The sequence below is a fragment of the Lepidochelys kempii genome, chromosome 3 (genome assembly GCF_965140265.1).
Source record: "Lepidochelys kempii isolate rLepKem1 chromosome 3, rLepKem1.hap2, whole genome shotgun sequence".
NCBI classification, from domain to species: domain Eukaryota; kingdom Metazoa; phylum Chordata; order Testudines; family Cheloniidae; genus Lepidochelys; species Lepidochelys kempii.
This window is the reverse complement of record NC_133258.1, coordinates 211,056,253-211,075,661: the sequence shown is the minus strand read 5'-3', so window position 1 is coordinate 211,075,661 and position 19,409 is coordinate 211,056,253. Positions and strand designations below refer to the sequence as shown.

The 19,409-nt window shown below is 47.1% G+C and overlaps 1 protein-coding gene across 5 annotated transcripts in view; it reads right to left on the bottom strand.

Annotated features, from left to right (window-relative positions):
• Window positions 1-19,409, bottom strand: part of SLC8A1 (solute carrier family 8 member A1) — a 336,414-nt gene that overhangs the window by 38,687 nt on the left and 278,318 nt on the right. For 3 of the 5 annotated variants that reach the window (XM_073339984.1, XM_073339983.1, XM_073339985.1), the window contains exons 4-5: window positions 14,424-14,441; window positions 11,392-11,460 (exon numbers count right to left, since the gene is read on the bottom strand). In XM_073339984.1, coding sequence (XP_073196085.1) covers window positions 11,392-11,460; window positions 14,424-14,441 — 87 coding nt within the window. The remainder of the gene's footprint in view (window positions 1-11,391; window positions 11,461-14,423; window positions 14,442-19,409) is intronic. The other 2 variants (XM_073339986.1, XM_073339987.1) reach the window with 1 other exon arrangement.

The window sequence follows — 19,409 nt, the reverse complement described above, 5'->3', positions numbered from 1 at the left end:
CATCTTGACAAATAGCCATTGATGGACCTAGAAATCAATTCTGAAGCACTTATAGGACAGGAAAGTGATCAGGAACAGTCAGCATGGATTCACCAAGGGCAAGTCATGCCTGACTAATCTAATTGCCTTCTGTGATGAGATAACTGGCTCTGTGGATGAGGGGAAAGCACTTGACGTGTTGTTCCTTGACTTTAGCAAAGCTTTTGACACCATCTCCCACAGTATTCTTGCCAGCAAGTTAAAGAAGTATGCGCTGGATGAATGGACTATAAGGTGGATAGAAAGTTGGCTAGATTGTTGGGCTCAACGGGTAGTGATCAATGGCTCCATGTCTAGTTGGCAGCCGGTATCAAGTGGAGTGCCCCAAGGGTTGGTCCTCAGGCCAGTTTTGTTCAATATCTGCATAAATGATCTGGAGGATGGTGTGGATTGCACCCTCAGCAAGTTTGTAGAGGACACTAAACTGGGAGGAGAGGTAGATACGCTGGAGAGTAGGGATAGGATACAGAGGGACCTAGACAAATTGGAGGACTGGGCCAAAAGAAATCGGATGAGGTTCAACAAGGACAAGTGCAGAGTCCTGCACTTAGGATGGAAGAATCCAACTGCACTGCTACAGACTAGGGACTGAATGGCTCGGCAGCAGTTCTGAAGAAAAGGACCTAGGGGGTTACAGTGGACGAGAAGCTGGATATGAGTCAACAGTGTGCCCTTGTTGCCAAGAAGGCCAATGTCATTTTGGGATGTATACGTAGGGGCATTGCCAGCAGATCGAGGGATGTGATCGTTCCCCTCTATTCGACATTGGTGAGGCCTCATCTGGAGTACTGTGTCCAGTTTTGGGCCCCACACTACAAGAAGGATGTGGAAAAATTGGAAAGAGTCCAGCGGAGGGCAACAAAAATGATTAGGGGACTGGAACACATGACTTATGAGGAGAGGCTGAGGGAACTAGGGATGTTTAGTCTACGGAAGAGAAGAATGAGGGGGGATTTGATAGCTGCTTTCAACTACCTGAAAGGGGGTTCCAAAGAGGATGGATCTAGACTGTTCTCAGTGGTAGCAGATGACAGAACGAGGAGTAATGGTCTCAAGTTGCAGTGGGGGAGATTTAGGTTGAATATTAGGAATAACTTTTTCACTAGGAGGGTGGTGAAACACTGGAATGTGTTACCTAGGGAGGTGGTGGAATCTCCTTCCTTAGAAGTTTTTAAGGTCAGGCTTGAGAAAGCCCTGGCTGGGATGATTTAATTGGGGATCGGTCCTGCTTTGAGCAGGGGGTTGGACTAGATGACCTCCTGAGGACCCTTCCAACCCTGATATTCTATGATTTTACATACCTCTGTCATATCCCCCGTCATCTCTTTTCTCAGCTAAACAGTCACAGTCTTTTTAAAAATCTCTCCACATATGGAAGCTGCCCCATACCTCTAATTTTAGTTGCCCTTCTCTGTACCTTTTCCTATTCTAATATCTCTTTTGTGAGATGAGGCAACCAGAACTGCATGCAGTATTCAAGGTGTTGGTGTACCATGGATTTATATAGTAGTGTTATGATCTTTTCTGTATTATCTACCTCTCTCCTTACACTGTTAGCTTTTTTGGCTGCCTCTGCTCATTGAGCAGATGTTTCAGAGAACTATCCACAATGACTCCAAGATCTCTTTGATGGGAAAAACAGAGAATAACTATTATTCAGCAAATGCTGTTCATTATTTTGTTTACATGGGATTTCCTGTTGCCCTGGATCTAAGCTGGCATTGTGTTTCACTGAAGTTAGGCTCTGGGATGTTGCATCATCAGGTAATAACACTGCATCATGATGCGATGGCATTTTCTTCTGACTTCACTGCTTGTATGATGACGCAGTGCCAAGACATTACATCACAAACTCACAACATCACAAAACAACATGTTTGCCCTATAAGACAAACAGCAAAATATGGCTGTTTTTTTTAAACCTGGAGGCATTGCAGGAAGGAGAGTTCTGTCTTTCCTCAACTGCTCTGTCTTCCAGGCTGTACCCTGGAAGTCAACGGGAATTTTGGACAGGTGGCTTCTTCTCAGTGTGACAGACTCATGCAGAGTGAGAGGCAGCAGATATGCAGCAAGAATGCTAGCCAGCCCACATGGTAGCATCAGGAATATGGCAATGCAATAAAACTCCAGGGATTCCTTGAGGGTGCCAGCAACATTTGACACCTTGTCAGAACTTCTGTATTAGATTATCGTTAACACACACAGCCCTGTAACTTAATTATCTGCATGTCCAAAGCAATGAATAGAAAAACTGCAAACACTGAAGCTGTGTCTGCACTAGAGAATTCTGCTGTTGCTGCACCTGATACATTGCTCATGTCCACACTACAGCTGGTCAGATGACTGATTTTTTGGTTTGCTGGCTGTTCCAGAGAACTGAAAAAAAAAAATTTGGTTTTGCTCAACCTAATGCCATAAATTCCAAACAATTTTGGCAAATTGAAAAAGTCGACAAAACATTTTTGTTTCAAGTGGAAAGAAATGTTTTGTTTGGTCTGAAACAAAAATGTTTCATTTTCTTTCTTGGCATTTTAAAAATAAAATAAAAGGACATGAAGGGTTAGATTAACAAAATGGCCAGCGGAGGTACCGCCCCTTCCCCTTCCCCCTCCCCCCCCTTATAACCTTTAAGCTCTTCCTTGTGTGGAGAAGTAATTTTAACTTGGCTCTCCCACATTGCTGGACAATGCTGTAACCACCAGGTTATGGATATTCTGGGACAGGTCTCACTGCAGCATTAGGTCTTGTCTACACTTAAAAACGTTACTGGCATAGCTATGTTAGTTAGGAGTATGACCCCCTGCCCCTTGCCCCAGCCACTATGGCTGTGCATATGCCCTAGTGTAGACACAGTTATACAGGCAAAGAAGTCCAATGGCTGGTATCATCTATTTTGTTTGGGGCAGTGGTATAAGTTCGAGCAGCAGCAGAAACTTTTGTTTACATAAGTTGTGTCAATACTAGCAGGGCATGCTGGTCTAGCTATGCTGACAAATGCTTTCTAGTGCAGATTTACACAGAATATAAGAACAACCACACTGGGTCAGATCAAAGGTCCATTTAGCCCAGGATCCTGTCTTCTGACAGTGGCCAATGTCAGGTGCCCCAGAGGGAATGAACAGAACAGGTCAATTATCAAGTGATCCATCCCCTGTCACCCATTCCCAGTTTCTGGCAAACAGAGGCTAGATTAAACACAGACCTGATTAAATACAGAGATAGGTACAGTACAGCACTTATCCCAAAATGGTTTGCACTTCCCACGTCCCCCTCATCAGGGAGCTGTGCTGGGCCCGGTGACCCATGATATGCTGGCACTGCCTTGCTTGGAGGGAGAGCGGTGTGTGGACATGCTGAACAGATACACGCTTGCTGAGATGTCTAGTGTGGTCCCAGTGCATTGTTACATGTCACAGCAGCTCCCATGAACAATAGCAATTTGTAACAATGCAGTTCTCTACCACAGATGAGGCTATAGCAGCCTCCCCCCCACTTGTGAATTTCATGCAAGTTCATTCTTGAGGCACTCTGAAGAGGTAGCTGGGTTTTCTTCTTATTTCAGCTTCCCCAGTCTGACTTGCCTTAATATGTGGGGGTAACACACTTTAACTGCTGCTTGGCAACAAATCGAGCACCTGGGAGGCTTGATACGTTCAAACTGTCAGAGTGGCTACAACCTCCCCCTGAGCAGTCTTCACGGAGGGCTGCAAGGGAAGGAGACCAAAGTCCTGAAGTAAGTGGAGAAGTGGGATACCGGGAGGAAGCACGAGCAGGAGCATACGAGAGGGCAGGGCTCCTGCCTCATACTGAGACAGAGGGACGATCTGCGAGTTATCTCAAGTGCCTATACACAAATGCAAGAAGTCTAGGAAACAAGCAGGGAGAACTGGAAGTCCTGGCACAGTCAAGGAATTATGATGTGATTGGAATAATAGAGACTTGGTGGGATAACTCACACGACTGGAGTACTGTCATGGATGGATATAAACTGTTCAGGAAGGACAGGCAGGGCAGAAAAGGTGGGGGAGTTGCACTGTTTGTAAGGGAGCAGTATGACTGCTCAGAGCTCAAGTATGAAAGTGCTGAAAAATCTGAGTGTCTCTGGATTAAGTTTAGAAGTGTGAGCAATAAGGGTGATGTTGTGGTGGGAGTCTACTATAGACCACCGGACCAGGGGGATGAGGTGGACGAGGCTTTCTTCCGGCAACTCACAGAAGCTACTAGATCGCAGGCCCTGGTTCTCATGGGAGACTTCAATCACCCTGATATCTGCTGGGAGAGCAATACAGTGGTGCACAGACAATCCAGGAAGTGTTTGGAAAGGGTAGGGGACAATTTCCTGGTGCAAGTGCTGGAGGAACCAACTAGGGGCAGAGCTCTTCTTGACCTGCTGCTCACAAACCGGGAAGAATTAGTAGGAGAAGTTAAAGTGGATGGGAACCTGGGAGGCAGTGACCATGAGATGGTTGAGTTCAGGATCCTGACACAGGGAAGAAAGGAGACCAGCAGAATATGGACCCTGGACTTCAGAAAAGCAGACTTTGACTCCCTCAGGGAACTGATGGGCAGGATCCCCTGGGAGAATAACATGAGGGTGAAAGGAGTCCAGGAGAGCTGGCTGTATTTTAAAGAATCCTTATTGAGGTTACAGGGACAAACCATCCCGATGTGTCGAAAGAATAGTAAATATGGCAGGCGACCAGCTTGGCTTAACACAAAAAAGAAGCTTACAAGAAGTAGAAGATTGGACAAATGACCAGAGAAGAGTATAAAAATATTGCTCGGGCATGCAGGAGTGAAACCAGGAAGGCCAAATCACACCTGGAGTTGCAGCTAGCAAGAGATGTTAAGAGTAACAAGAAGGGTTTCTTCAGGTATGTTAACAACAAGAAGAAAGTCAAGGAAAGTGTGGACCCCTTACTGAATGAGGGAGGCAACCTCGTGACAGAGGATGTGAAAAAAGCTAAAGTACTCAATTCTTTTTTTGCCTCTGTCTTCACGAACAAGGTCAGCTCCCAGACTACTGCACTAGGCAGCACAGCACGGGGAGGAGGTGACCAGTCCTCTGTGGAGGAAGAAGTGGTTCGGGACTATTTAGAAAAGCTGGACGTGCACAAGTCCATGGGGCCAGATGCGCTGCATCGAGAGTGCTAAAGGAGTTGGCTAAAGGAGTGCTAAAGGAGTTGCAGAGCCCTTGGCCATTATCTTTGAAAACTCATGGCGATCCGGCGAAGTCCCGGACGAGTGGAAAAAGGCTAATGTAGTGCCCATCTTTAAAAAAGAGAAGAAGGAGGATCCTGGGAATTACAGGCCAGTCAGCCTCACCTCAGTCCCTGGAAAAATCATGGAGCAGGTCCTCAAGGAATCAATCCTGAAGCACTTAGAGGAGAGGAAAGTGATCAGGAACAGTCAGCATGGATTCACCAAGGGCATGTCATGCCTGACTAATCTAATTGCCTTCTATGACGAGATAACTGGCTCTGCGGATGAGGGGAAATCGGTGGACGTGTTGTTCCTTGACTTTAGGAAAGCTTTTGACATGGTCCCCCACAGTATTCTTGCAAGCAAGTTAAAGAAGTATGGGCTGGATGAATGGACTATAAGGTGGATAGAAAGCTGGCTAAATTGTCAGGCTCAACGGGTAGCGATCAATGGCTCCATGTCTAGTTGGCAGCCGGTAACAAGCAGAGTGCCCCAAGGGTCGGTCCTCGGGCTGGTTTTGTTCAATATCTTCATTAATGATCTGGAGGATGGTGTGGATTGCACCCTCAGCAAGTTTGCAGATGACACTAAACTGGGAGGAGTGGTAGATATGCTGGAGGGTAGGAATAGGATAGACAAATTAGGGGATTGGGCCAAGAGAAATCTGATGAGGTTCAACAAGGACAAGTGCAGAGTCCTGCACTCAGGACGGAAGAATCCCATGCACCGCTACAGTGTAGGGACCGAATGGCTCGGCAGCAGTTCTGCAGAAAAGGACCTAGGGGTTACAGTGGACGAGAAGCTGGATATGAGTCAACAGTGTGCCCTTGTTGCCAAGAAGGCCAATGGCATTTTGGGATGTATATGTAGGGGCATTGCCAGCAGATCGAGGGACATGATCGTTCCCCTCTATTCGACATTGGTGAGGCCTCATCTGGAGTACTACGTCCAGTTTTGGGCCCCACACTACAAGAAGGATGTGGAAAAATTGGAAAGAGTCCAGCGGAGGGCAACAAAAATGATTAGGGGACTGGAACACGTGACTTACAAGGAGAGGCTGAGGGAACTGGGATTGTTTAGTCTGCGGAAGAGAAGAATGAGGGGGGATCTGATAGTTGCTTTCAACTACCTGAAAGGGGGTTCCAAAGAGGATGGATCTAGACTGTTCTCAGTGGTAGCAGATGACAGAACGAGGAGTAATGGTCTCAAGTTGCAGTGGGGGAGGTTTAGGTTGGATATTAAGAAAAACTTTTTCACTAGGAGAGTGGTGAAACACTGGAGTGTGTTACCTAGGGAGGTGGTGGAATCTCCTTCCTTAGAAGTTTTTAAGGTCAGGCTTGACATAGCCCTGGCTGGGATGATTTGGTTGGGGATTGGTCCTGCTTTGAGCAGGGGGTTGGACTAGATGACCACCTGAGGTCCCTTGCAAACCTGATATTCTATGTTTCTATGAAGGGACGGGTGAATGCACCAGAACCAAAGTGGAAGAACAAGTCACTGTGGATAGTTCTCCGGAAACTTCTGCTTAATGCACAGCAGTGCACAAAAATGCTAATAATGCTAGGAACTATTGGGAATGGGATTGAAGGTAAGACAGAACATATCATAGTGCCACTATATAAACCCATGGTGCACCCACCCCTTGAATATTGTGTGCAGTTCTGGTTGACTCATTTCAGAAAGGATATAATGGAACTGGAAAAGGGTTCAGAGAAGGGCAACAAAGATGATCAAGGGTATGGAACAGTTTCGATACAAAGAGAGATTAGAAAGATTAGAGCTGTTCAATTTAGAAAAGAGATTAAGGGGGGAATATGAGAGAGGTCTATAAAATCATGAGTGGTGTGGAAAAAGTGAACAGAGAAGTCTGTTTACCCTTCCTCACAATACAAAATCCAGGGGGTCACTCAATCAAATTAATAGGCAGCAGGTTTAATACAAACAAAAGGAAGTACTTTTTACACAATGCACAATTAACCTGTGGAACTCAATGCCAAAGGATGTCATGAAGGCCAAAAGTATAACAGGGTTCAAAAAAGAACTAGATAAATTCACGGAGGAGAGGTCTATCAATGGCTATTAGCCACAATGGTCAGCGATGCCACCCCATGCTCAGCGTGACACTAAAACTCTAACTACCAGAAACTGGGAGTGGAAGACAGAAGTGGATCCCTCCAACTGTCCTGTTCTGCACACTCCTCATGAAGCTCTGGGACTGGTTGCTGTCAGAAACAGGATACTGGGCTAGATGGACCATTGGTCTGACCCACTGTGGCAGTTCTTATGTTCTTAATAAGTCCTCTCTGCATGTATTCATAGAATCATAGAAATGAAGGGCTGGAAAGGACCTCAAGAGGTCATCTAGACCATGCCCCCCATGCTGACGCAGGGCCAGGTAAACCTAGACTGTCCTTGACAGGTGTTTGTCTAACCTGCTCTTAAAAACCTCCAATGGTTTTAATTGCCAGTAACATGTTACCACATGAAAATGCTACAAGCAAGACAAAAGCAGCAGAGTGTGGCTGGAACCCTGAACTTCAACATTGTTGGATGGGAAGGATTTAGTTTTAAACCCTACGAGTGTTAGGTTTAATAGTTTGGCAAAAAAAAAACCCTGGATCTGGAACATTTCAGAGCCGATTCTTTGGCTGGTATAAATCAGCAAAACTTCACTGACTTCAGTGGAGATTGTCTATGCAACTTCAGTGGTACTACACCAACTTACACCACCTGGCCCTGAGTGGACTTTCACCTGATAAACGCCAACCCTCAGCATTTTCAATTTGTTTTTAGAAGCAGGAGGCTCTTTGGAAGAGGGTCAGCTGCCTTTTGTCTTTTAAATTTGCTACTAAGACACCCAAGCAGGTTTCAGAAACTATTCATCCTGCCCCTTAATTCTGAGATGCCACCTGTGTCCTTGTGGTCTTAGCTCCTCCCTGTCCCCAGGAGCTGCTCCATATGTCAGTTTACCTTGCAGCTAAGTGCTGGCACACACAGCTGTTTATGCGGCTATTGTCAAGGCCAATCTATTAGCCCACTTTAAATTAAACCCTTATTTCCAACCTCCATGGTACTTCTTGCCTTTGTTATGATTCTTTGTGTGTATTGCACTAACACCCCCAGACCCCAGCTGAGATCAGGGCCCTGTTATGCTGAAAGCTGAATGTATACATAGAAACGGCTTCTGTCTCCAAGTGCTTGCAATACAAATGGACAAATAGAAACAGAGGCACAGAAAGGAGACGTGACTTGCTCAAGGTCACCCTGCAGCCTGCTCACTGCCAGTCCCATGCCCTACCCCCTGGACCAGGCTGTCACTCAAATAACCAGCCTTTAGGAAAAATATTCACAGCTATGGGTAATGTTCAGGGCTGCATATTTACTTCCATCTTTTTCTGTCCTCACAGAACAGATACTCCTCCCCCACCCACATCAAGAACCTCACCACTACAAACCAGAATCTTCACAGTTCTGAAATGGGGATCAAACAACCCATGCTTTTAATTATTGTGGTTTAAATTCTTGCAGATTCAAAATGGATAATTATTAATTGAAAAGCCCTTGTCAGATTTTCATGACGCTCCAGAACACTGCTATGTGTTGGAGGGTTTGTGGTTTGGTGCATTTTAATCTGCTTCAGTTTCCTGTCCCTTCACCATCATTGTGGCTGACATCTCAAGGTTTACAATAATGGCACTCACCTGGAACAAGCCAATCTAACACACAGGCTGCTTCAGGGCCTTACTTCTCAGTTTATAATGGTTTTAGCTGGAACACCTGTTTGTACGGATGCCTCACCACTGTGCCAATCCATTACAGATGGGGTAGGGAGTGCATGGAGGGATGGGGTTTGAGGAGAGGGTCTCTACCCCACCCTCAGCATAACAAATACAATTCAGACATCCCATGCATTTAATTTAGGCCTGCCCTGCCCAATGCAATTACCTTAGACCTGGCTGAACCATGCAGTCAGTAGAGCTGCAGGAACCTCTTCCCAATGCAATTACCTTAGGCCCGGCTGCTCCGCTAATGCAGTTACTGTAGGTCCAGCCTTCCCTCGGCGCTGCAGCAGCTCAGGACCCCAGCTCCTCTCACTGTCTCCCCTTCAAGGAGCAGGAGAGGACTCTGTGGAGGAGCCCAGCTACCTAGGAGCCATGTTATTTCCCAGCACGGGAGGGGATATAGCAGGGAGAAGGCTGGGCCAGGCCCCTTTTCACTGGAGGAGATGTGGGGCAGGAGGAGTGAATCCTCCCAGCCTGCTCTCTACCTCCTCCCTCCCCTACCTAAAACTACCCTTGATCCTGGGGCTTTGCTCCTTCATAGTTTCTCTGCGCTGACTGGAGGAGAGGGGAGGGAGTGGGGAGCTCACAGCTGCTGACGGAGGCTCTCCTCTCCCTTTCACCCTTGCCAGCTGGCTGCTGCTGCTCCCGCCCTCAGAAGGTGCAAGGAGGTGGAATCAGCTCCTAGGCATGACGGGTGCATAATGGAGGACTCATAAAACATCTGACTTCCTCAAGAGAAACCAACTCCCCTTAAACTCTCCATGCCACACTTCCTCCCAGGACAAGAATTTTCCCCAGAGAGCTTGGGAGGCATCACACAGGGAGATTAAAAAACAACAACAGGGGGTTATAAAATAGCCCTGCTGTTCACTTTTCAAAGACTTTCGCAGGGCTCATTAGAACTTTGGAACAGTTTCATCTGAGAACTTAATTTCGCCAGGACTCAATAGTGATTGGAACTGAATGGGGGGTACTGGTAGGAATTACAGCTATTTAAAGCTATCATCAGAACAGGAAAATACAAGTACCTATACAGTGAAAAATACCAGGCATCATAAAGACATGGATATTAAATGCATGTTCTGAAGTGTATGCACCACAGGTCAGATCCTCAGCTGGTGTACACCTGCCTTGCTCTAAGGTCTACAATGCTGACTTTGTCTTTAGTGGAGCTATGTTGATTTACACAAGCTAAGGATGTGGGCCTTGACGTGTATACACACTGGCTGTGACTCTCCACTGCCTTGTACCTCCTACGGCCAATCTGATCTGTTAGCACTTTATATTCACTTCGCCCTAATGTAAATATTGACATAAGGTGCAAGGCAGCAGAGAAGCATTGGCCCATTATCTTTTTAAGTGTATATAAGACACACATGAGTTTTACTGATACCCACCTCAGCTGGACACACCCATCTGCGTGATGCGCCCTTTACAAAGCATTTGTGTCTCCATGGGAACTTTGCAAATGGTACCTGTCCTGACAGCTATTTTGAAAAGAGGTTTGCTTTAATGGGTGGAGAGATGCTGCTGGGAAACCACATGTAGTGCAAGAGGGTCTGTTCTGGAAGGGGAGCAAGTGACACGGGGACAACGGATCCGAGGTGAGGAAGGACGCAGCACATGGATACAGAAGCTGTCTGGGAAGGAATCCATCAGAGTCTGGGCAAGGTCTACGTGGATTCCTGTCACTGAACAATTATTCAGCATTTTAAAAAGCTAAAGAAGTTCCCAGGCTAATAACTTTGTTAGCCTAGAGTGAAAGGTGAAAGAATCTATCACTTGCTTCAGCTAAACATTGCTTAGAGAATAGGCAGAACCACCAATGCCTGTAAGTTGAAGCCAGACAAATTCAAATTAGAAACAAGGTCCAAAGTTTTAACAGTGAGGGTGACTGAACACTGGAACAAAGCACTAAGTGAAGAGATGGATTCACCATCTCTTGAAGTCTTCAGATCAAGTCTGGATGCCTTTCTGGAAGGCCTGCGTTAGTCAACCCTACGTCATTGGGCTCAATACAGGAGTAATTGATGGAATTCTGTAACCCGTGGTATACAGGAGGTCAGACTAGATGATCTAGTGGTCCCTTTGTGCTTGAACCTTTATCAATCTGTGATCCCTACTCAGTCTCCCCAAGAAGTCAAATGAAGGTGCTGAAGTTACTTCGACCAAGTCCACCCAAGAACAGAATCCCCCTGGCACACAGCTCATTGCAGACCTTGGTACTGAAACTCTGTATTCCCTGAACACAGTATAAGAGAGAAATGCATTAAAACAAATGACTCTAGTGTCAGTACATGAACACGCAAATGCTTTCGCTTCGTGTTAATTAAATTGTGGTCCTAGAAAACCAAGTCAAAATGAATACCTTGAATGCTGATTACAGTAGAAGGAATTGGATGTTCTCTAGCATGGACCTTCCTGAAGACAGGCTTGCCTAACAAAGTGATGGGCAGAAGATGAGTGAATGGATCACGATGACTCGGTGATGTTAGTGAACTCTATTTCTATTTCACACAAGGTTACTGTTTTTAAATCCCCATTGCAGACACTCTTGTCTGCTCTCCTGTACCAATGGGAAAAAGCAGAGCCAGAGAGAAGTGATCCAAGAGTTTACCCTCATAGCCATGGTGGCAAGCTATGGACATCTATTTCCAGCCCAGTTGGCCAAGTTCAATCTCAGTTACACTGGAAAAATGTTGAAAATTGTATGTGGTGTTATTTAATTTTTTTTAACTGTCCCAATTTGGGGCTGGCTCCTCAGAATCTGATTCTGCGTGTGCTTTTCAGACAAGCCATCAGGGAGATCAGAGGTATGTGAAGTACCTTGTTAGCTAAAAATAGTTTCCCACGTCTGAGCTTGGCCCTCTGAACCCCTCCTCATGCAGAGTCACAGTTGTTTGCCGTGCTCTGCTAGTACTAAGGGGGAGACTGATGGCTCTTCTTCTCTAATGCAGAGCTAACACCCGAGCAACACTTGTAAGGTGTACATTAACCAAGGAGGCATGTGTGTCTGCTCCCTTGTTGGACAAGTGCAGAGATTTGGTACCGCATGCATGGCTCACATACAACCCTGTGAATACACCGGCATGCTTGTCTAATTATTTGTTGCTATTCTTACGCTTACTGAGCCCAATTCTCCATTGCCCCTTGAAGCCTCTCTGGCAGCACGAATGGTCTGTGAAGGCAGCAAATCTCCATGATGGGGAATACCCCAGCATAGGGTCTTCCCTGGAGGGCACAGAGCTGCCGTAATTGGTCTTTTCTCCCAGCCCCTAGCACAGACAGTTGCTGGGGAAGAGAACATGGCTGAAGTGCTTTAGTACTCCAGCTACTCTCAGATGATACTGTGGCCCTATGGTGTTGTTGCAGCCAAGGGTAAATTAGAGCAGATGTGGGGCTGTTGTAATTTAAGCTGAGGTCTGGGCAGGCCATTGGACACCCCAGAACATGGGGAGGTGCAAAGGTGGCATGAAGTCCCTAGTTCTATGCCAGGTGGTGGCAGGATGGAGTAGGAGTATCTTTAGTGCAGAGATGGTTCCCTGGTTCATGTAACTTGGTTTGCAGGAACTCATCTGAACATGCTTTCATATATGGCTTGCATTTCTGATGAGCTAACAATCACACATCGAGTCTATACAGCCAAGAGCACAAAGCCTGCTGCTCCCCAGCTGTACCACAGCAGCCCTGGCTCTGCCATTCAAACCCCAGCAATGATCCATGAGGAACCATTCCTGCCTTGTCCACTCCCTGAGGAGGGAACCAGTATCCAGAACACCAGATGGGGAGAACTGATTTCTCAGGCATCCTTGCGGAGCGGCATTTTAAACAGTGAAGCGTTTCTTGGCAGCTTGCAGCCAAGTAGCTTTATTTCACAATCAGCTGTATCTGCAAAACTGATTGCCGACAGACTGACATTGGGAATTACAGAAGATGATTGATTCTCCATTTCTCACTAATCTCTATCTGATAATAGGGAAGCAGACCCCCTCAACTGTTCTTGCTGACAGAGAAATGCAGTTACATATCACCCCATACCTGGGGACAGGGATCAAATCACCGTCCTTCTGTGGAGTCTGGCCATACCTCTCCAGGCAGGCAATGGTGTACTGGTGTCTTGTGTAGCACCATGCACACTGCCTGCACTTAGGAACAACAACGCTGGCTCCAGCTGCCCCCTCTTGTAGGGAAAACCCATGGGATGGGCAGGCCTAGCTACTCCCTGATCTGTAAGGGACATATGGGGTTTGCAGGGCTGATTCCCAAACTATGTGGGAGTGCTCCAGGATTCACATGAACCCCAGGAATGAGCGAGAGGCCAGGGCAACCCGAGTGGAAGACCCATGCCTCCCTACTGCCTCTGTGTTCCCCTCTTCCCTGGGAGCATGGCGGCAGGACTGTGGACACACGGCCTGGGGGCCAGTCCTGCCACAGAAGTGGCTGACATCCCCTTCATGCGGGAGGGGCGTGGCGAAAGTACCAGCAGGCCCCACATTTTGGTCCATGCCTTAGGCTCGCCCCCCCCGATGGCTGATGGCTGTGAAGAGTGTAGGTGAGACTGCACGTGGATTGAGGGAAGTCATTTAGCAGACTGGGGGGTTGTCGACACTGGAGCTGCAAAGAGTAACTCCCAGCATAGTCTCCACATGGGCTAGCTCTGATTGAGTTAGCGAGCTAAAAATTGCAGCGTAACCCTGGAGGGAACTTGTGCTACACTCTCCCCAGGCACAAGTCCCTCTGAAAGCCTAGGTGCATCCTTTGACAGCTAGCCCCTCCCGCTGCCACAGCTACAATGCTAGTCAGTGCGCAGGTTTCCCTGAGCAGGAAACCTCCCCTTCCAGCTCCAGAGCAGACAGGCCCTGGGAGAAAATCCCCCTGCAGCAGGCACTGGCTACAGCAGCCAGAGGCTGCCCTCTGCATGTCCCTGTGCAGAAGTATGCTGGCCTGGCGCAGAGTGCTGGAGTTCCCAGGGGCTGTGTGGCTAAGCAGCCCAAGGACAGCTGTCCTAATTCAGTGCAGCCTCTCAGGCTGTCCAGGCTGGGGTCCATTTCACCCCCTTTGCCCTTCCTCCCCCAGGGCTGTGAGTTCCGCACTGAGGCAGAGTCTCCTGGTACATGCTGTAATCACTGCAGCTAAAGAACGGGGATTACTGTGAAACACACGTGAGGTTAAGCTGGTGACAAAGACACATCACTTGCTGTTAGACGGTGCCGTGCTAACACTAGCGGCTCGGAGTAGGTGGCCAGGACACTAAACAGTGCTTTCTTACCATTCAGAAGTTTCCCTCCATTAAAAAAAACAAACAGGAAATAAAGAGAAAAGAGCAGAATGAGCACCCAGCAGTTAACAATGCAGAGAGGAACAGTGGCACGGGGCAAGGAGGGAATCAGAAATCCATACCTGTTATTGTGAAGCCACCTAAACGAACCACAAAACAAAAAAAGAGAGAGAGAAAGAGAAAGCAGATTAGCATCTATTTTTGCATCACAGTGACATTCATCTCGCAGCAGCCTCCCCCCCAAAGCAGTGGCCCACATGCTCCCGCCACAGTGTAATCCGCAGAGGAACAGCTCACTACAACTCCTGTCTCCCATTTCTAGCAGGGACTGTCCCCTGCCTCGGGGTCTGCATGGAGTGCCATGGTCTCCCCCCCCACATTCTGCTGGGCCTTGTGTAGTGCGCTCCACTCTGAATGTGGGGCTCTGAATGGGTGCGTGGGGGAGACTGGGCTGCAGGGGGCCAGGAGACAGCAGGCCTATGGGGTGGATGCATGCCAGCCTCCCTCCCACCCTACATGGCTTAAGATAGCACCTCCTGGAACAATCTCTTTTCCACAAAGCCACCCCAGAATCGAAGGGACAGCTGCTCAGTAGGCCCAGGGACTGACCCAGGGACCAGCCTCCACCCCGCCCCCCGGCACTGTGGATCCCGTGGAGTCTGAAGGATGCCAGCGCCAATCCTACAGAGACCCTTTGCCTCCTCAGCAGCTGCTCAGTCCCCTGGAAATCCCCACTGTTCATAGCAGCCAAATTAGTCCTGGAGGACTCCACTGAAGAGACAGCACAGCTCCAGCTATATATTCACAGGGTCAGGGGATGTGTGGAGATGTGGTTTTCCCTGGCCCCTCCCTTGTACTACCCAGTCTCCCCCCATGTGCAGCACAGATTCTGGACTAGTGGAGAGCCTTCAGTGGGGTGCAGACTGGAGGTAGGGCTGGTGCTGTGGACATGGTTAGCCCTCCTATCCACCCATGGAGGACCCCCTTGGGGTGTGGTTTGGGGCTGGGGAGGGACATGCCTCCTAGGTCCGCTCTGGCAGGTTCTACCCCAGTAGCGGCCAATCTAACTCCAGTGTGGGAAGTGCGAGAACTTTAAAGATTCACCACAAAGCTGAGCTGTGCAAATCTCTTCCTTCCCTGCCAACCAGGCACGAGAGAGATGGCATTTCTAGGAGGTGACGGTGGCTAGAATCACACAACGGAAAAGATCAAAAACCCAACGGCTACTGTCCCACCTCTCAACCCAGTCTGGCCTGAGTGCAGGGCTCAGTGTGGGAGACAGCCCAGAGGGACAGATGCACAAAACTCAAAATGATGCAGGATCCTCTCATTAAGAGCAAGTTTCTCTTTTTAGGGCTTCACTCCCATGAGTCTTTATTTCTGGTGTGAGAACATTTTCAGCAATAAAAGCAGCACTGGGGTGGGCATGAGAGGGCATGATGCACCAAATCCATGCTGCAGCTGGGTAGCTTTAGGACTAAATGGAGGGCTATTCAAGAGGGATGGATACAATGCTGGGGAAGAGGAAAGCCCCTCTCACCACCATTTCCACCAAGCCCCTGACAGCTCAAACATCCCTGGAAACATTCCTCATTTACCCACAGCTGGGGCGAAGTTCGGCTCATATCGAGTTACTACTGCCCACAGCAGCATTTTCTGCAATGGTCCAGTGCTAACAGAAATGAGTGAGAACCTTTCCATCGATTCCAGTGAGCCTTGGATAAGGCCTGGGCTTTGATTTTCCAAGGTAGCCTGCAGAACGCTTTAGCTTTGCTTGGACTCCCCCCACATCCCCATCTTATGTGTTTGTGGATCTCCTGCTTGGGATAGCTTGTATGCCAAATTTGGAGGCTGGTTTTGAAGTGTGCTCTAAGAAGGCAACATGCCATACCTCCCTCAAAACAGCATGCAGAGTTTTCTGAATATACGGAGTTAGGGTCTGTCTACACTGGGAAGTTATAAGGAAGGGAGTTTAAAATGCTGTAGCTATTCTGGAATAGCTCCCCTTGTGCACACACTGATTCCTGAATAAGAATGTGCTCAGGCGGAGTTATTGTGGAATAGCTCTTGTGGATAATTTCACCACAAAAAGCCCTACGTATTCTGGTCCGACCGTTGCCAGGTACTACAAACATTCTGTTTCTTACACCTACGTAACGGGATATGAATTAGTTTGCACAGCTCAGTTCTGTTGTACATTTCTGAGACTTAGTGCTTTCCACATCTTTTTACTACAAATTAGTGCATAGGGCCCAGTGAAATCAACCCAAAGGATAGTAGTAAACCTGAGGAGTCAGTTGTATTGAACGTATCCACTAAATGTGCTTGTTGTCTGGGATTTCCAAAGGAGCTAGCTGTCCAAATCCCAGTGAAATGCTGTTCATAACCCCCTTAGGCTCCCTTGTCATTGTAATTAATGCCACTTTCAATTATGATTTTAGCTACTGTCCCTCCTTTAACACAAGTGTTCATGTCTCAGCTAAGGTGACTAGATGTCCCGATTTTATAGGGACAGTCCCGATATTTGGGGCTTTGTCTTATATAGGCTCCTATTCCCCCCTATCCCCTGTCCCGGTTTTTTACACTTGCTTTCTGGTCACGGTAGTCTCAGCTAACAATTTTTGGAACAGATACTCAAAGAAGAACATGATCTCAATTACCTGGGCTTAGTAAAATGGTATTAACAACCTTAAAAGAGATTCTTGTGAGCAAATCGAAAAGTCAAATAAAATCATCATCTTCCACCAATATACGGACACACTGGGAAAATGGAAAAGAAATACAAGAAATGCAGCGCTTACCAAGCTCATTCAACAACAGGGCTGTGAAGGAGACAGACAGAGACAAACATAGAAGAAGAAAAGTAAATGAATAATGAAATTAAAAGGAAAATCCACAGAAAGACTCCAGCTCCCAGGCCCAGACAATGAAAATCTGTAAAGTTTCCGGATACCATTGGTACCCAGAAAAGAGCACTGAAAATAACAGAACAGAAACATTTCATGAGCGTGGGCTGTGAATTAAAAGAAAAAAATGTCACATACAGTAATAAGATACAAAAGACAAACTTTTAAAAAATTCATTTCCCCCTTTTGGGCCATAAATTCATGGAGCGCCCAACGACATCAATGGCAGTACTGCCATAGATTGAGGAAAGAATATGTCCCAAAATATGGGTGTAAGGGCTGTTTGCTGGATTCTTGTACTTCCTCTAATAGTCTAAATGGAAAATAATAATTACATGATGGCCTGATTTCTACAGGGAATGTAGAATGAAAGAAGTACAGTGTGTGCTAGGGCTTGACTCACCAAACATAATACAGTATTTATCCTGTCATTTAGCAAAATGACAGTTTAAGCCCTGATAAAAAACAACTGTCATTTAGCATTCAGGTAGCACTCTGGATCTTTGAAGAACTGAACATTCTGACTAATTACTTCTAGCAATACCCTGGAGAGGTAGTAAGATCAACACTTTTCAAAGGAAGGGGAACTGAAGCAGAGAGGATCAGGCCAATATTTTCAAAATCAGCTGCTGATTTTAGGTATCTTAATGTTTGGCACACGTAGGCCTGATTTCAGAAGCTGAGCTCACAGTATTGCTAGCCCCAAGAGTTCAAAAATCATAAGTCAGTCCTCAAAAACTGGTTTAAAAATCATGAGATTTTAAAAAGACTAATACATTTTTGGCTCTTGTTATTTGCCTTCTGGCTACTAAGACTTTACTTGGCTTCACATTTTCAAGCTTTCCCCTGCAACCATGAGAGCTAGAAACTTACGTTTTATAAAACGAAAGCTGAGAGCCTCATGTCATCACATGACTCCAACAGCGAGAGCTTTAAAAACCCTCCAGATGATCCGATTTATGATAAAACCATGAGAGTGGACAACACTGCGCTCATGCAGCGCCAAATGAAGTCAATGGATAGCTTTTAGTGTCAATGGTTAATTTTATTTTGGTGACACGAAATGATTCCAATAGTAGATTTCCCTAGTACTGCTCGTGATGCAAATCCCACTCACTGGGATTCTATTGCATTGTGTTACTGTGTCAGATTTAGTGGAATTTTCCGTGAGCTCATAATCACATAGGGCATCCATCTGTCAACGGAATGCAGGTCCGTGGGCAATGTTCTCTCTTGGGATAAATGCAGCCCCTCTGAGGAATCCATCTAGTGCTAGGTAATGGCAGCTTCTCTCCTCTCAGCGTGCTAGGCCAGAGAGGGAGCAGGGAGCACAGTGCTCTCATGCAGGAGGCAGCCACAAGGATGCAGCTACTGCTCACCCAGTACCTGGGAAGGTGTGTGTGTCTGTGTCTGCTCTCATGCCCAGCAGCACCGAATGTTACAAGGCCTTGTCTTTGAGTGGAGCTGGGGTGTGGCCATAGTTCACCTTCCCTTGGGAACTCCAAGCATGTGGGGAGGTTGGAGGAATAGCAAGTTTTACCTTGTCTAAAGGCTGCTGGTGAGCAACAGCTGGGCTCTCCCCAGTACTCCACAAGCACCATGGGGCAATTCACTGGTCCCTCTAGGCGCAACTGGCATAAATTGGCTGGGGAATACTGCTTGGCAGATGCAGAGCAGGCAGACTCCCTCCTCTTAGGTGTGCTGTAGCACTTGAGGACTGGCTGAATCACTCCTGAGCTCTGGCTAGTGTATGATGGATTCAGCTCCAAGCACGCTGGCTCTGGCTGCCTTCTTATGCATGGCCGTGCCAATGCAACTAACCAACTAGGAAACGTTGCGAGATGGCAGCAGAGGTGTCTGGCTGATCCCTGTGCTCTAAGACCGCCTGATGAATGCGCTCACTGAGCACAAAATTGCATCCATCCCTTTCCCCCTCATTCTCCTATGAATGCACTCTGAGAAAGCTGCGCCTTTGAACAGGACTAAAAATGTACCCAGCTGCTAGAAAGGCCTGGATTTAGAGCACTGAACAACTCACTGTGTGAACAAAAGTTAGTTTTTCCAAAGGCAGAATTGTTTGAGCCTGATAAAATCATGCATTTCCTTGAGTAAAGATGAATCGGACTGAACTGAATTTCTTATCTGTGTAATTTATTAAACTAATCCAGATTATTCTCCTCTTTCTTTTATATTAACAAGCTT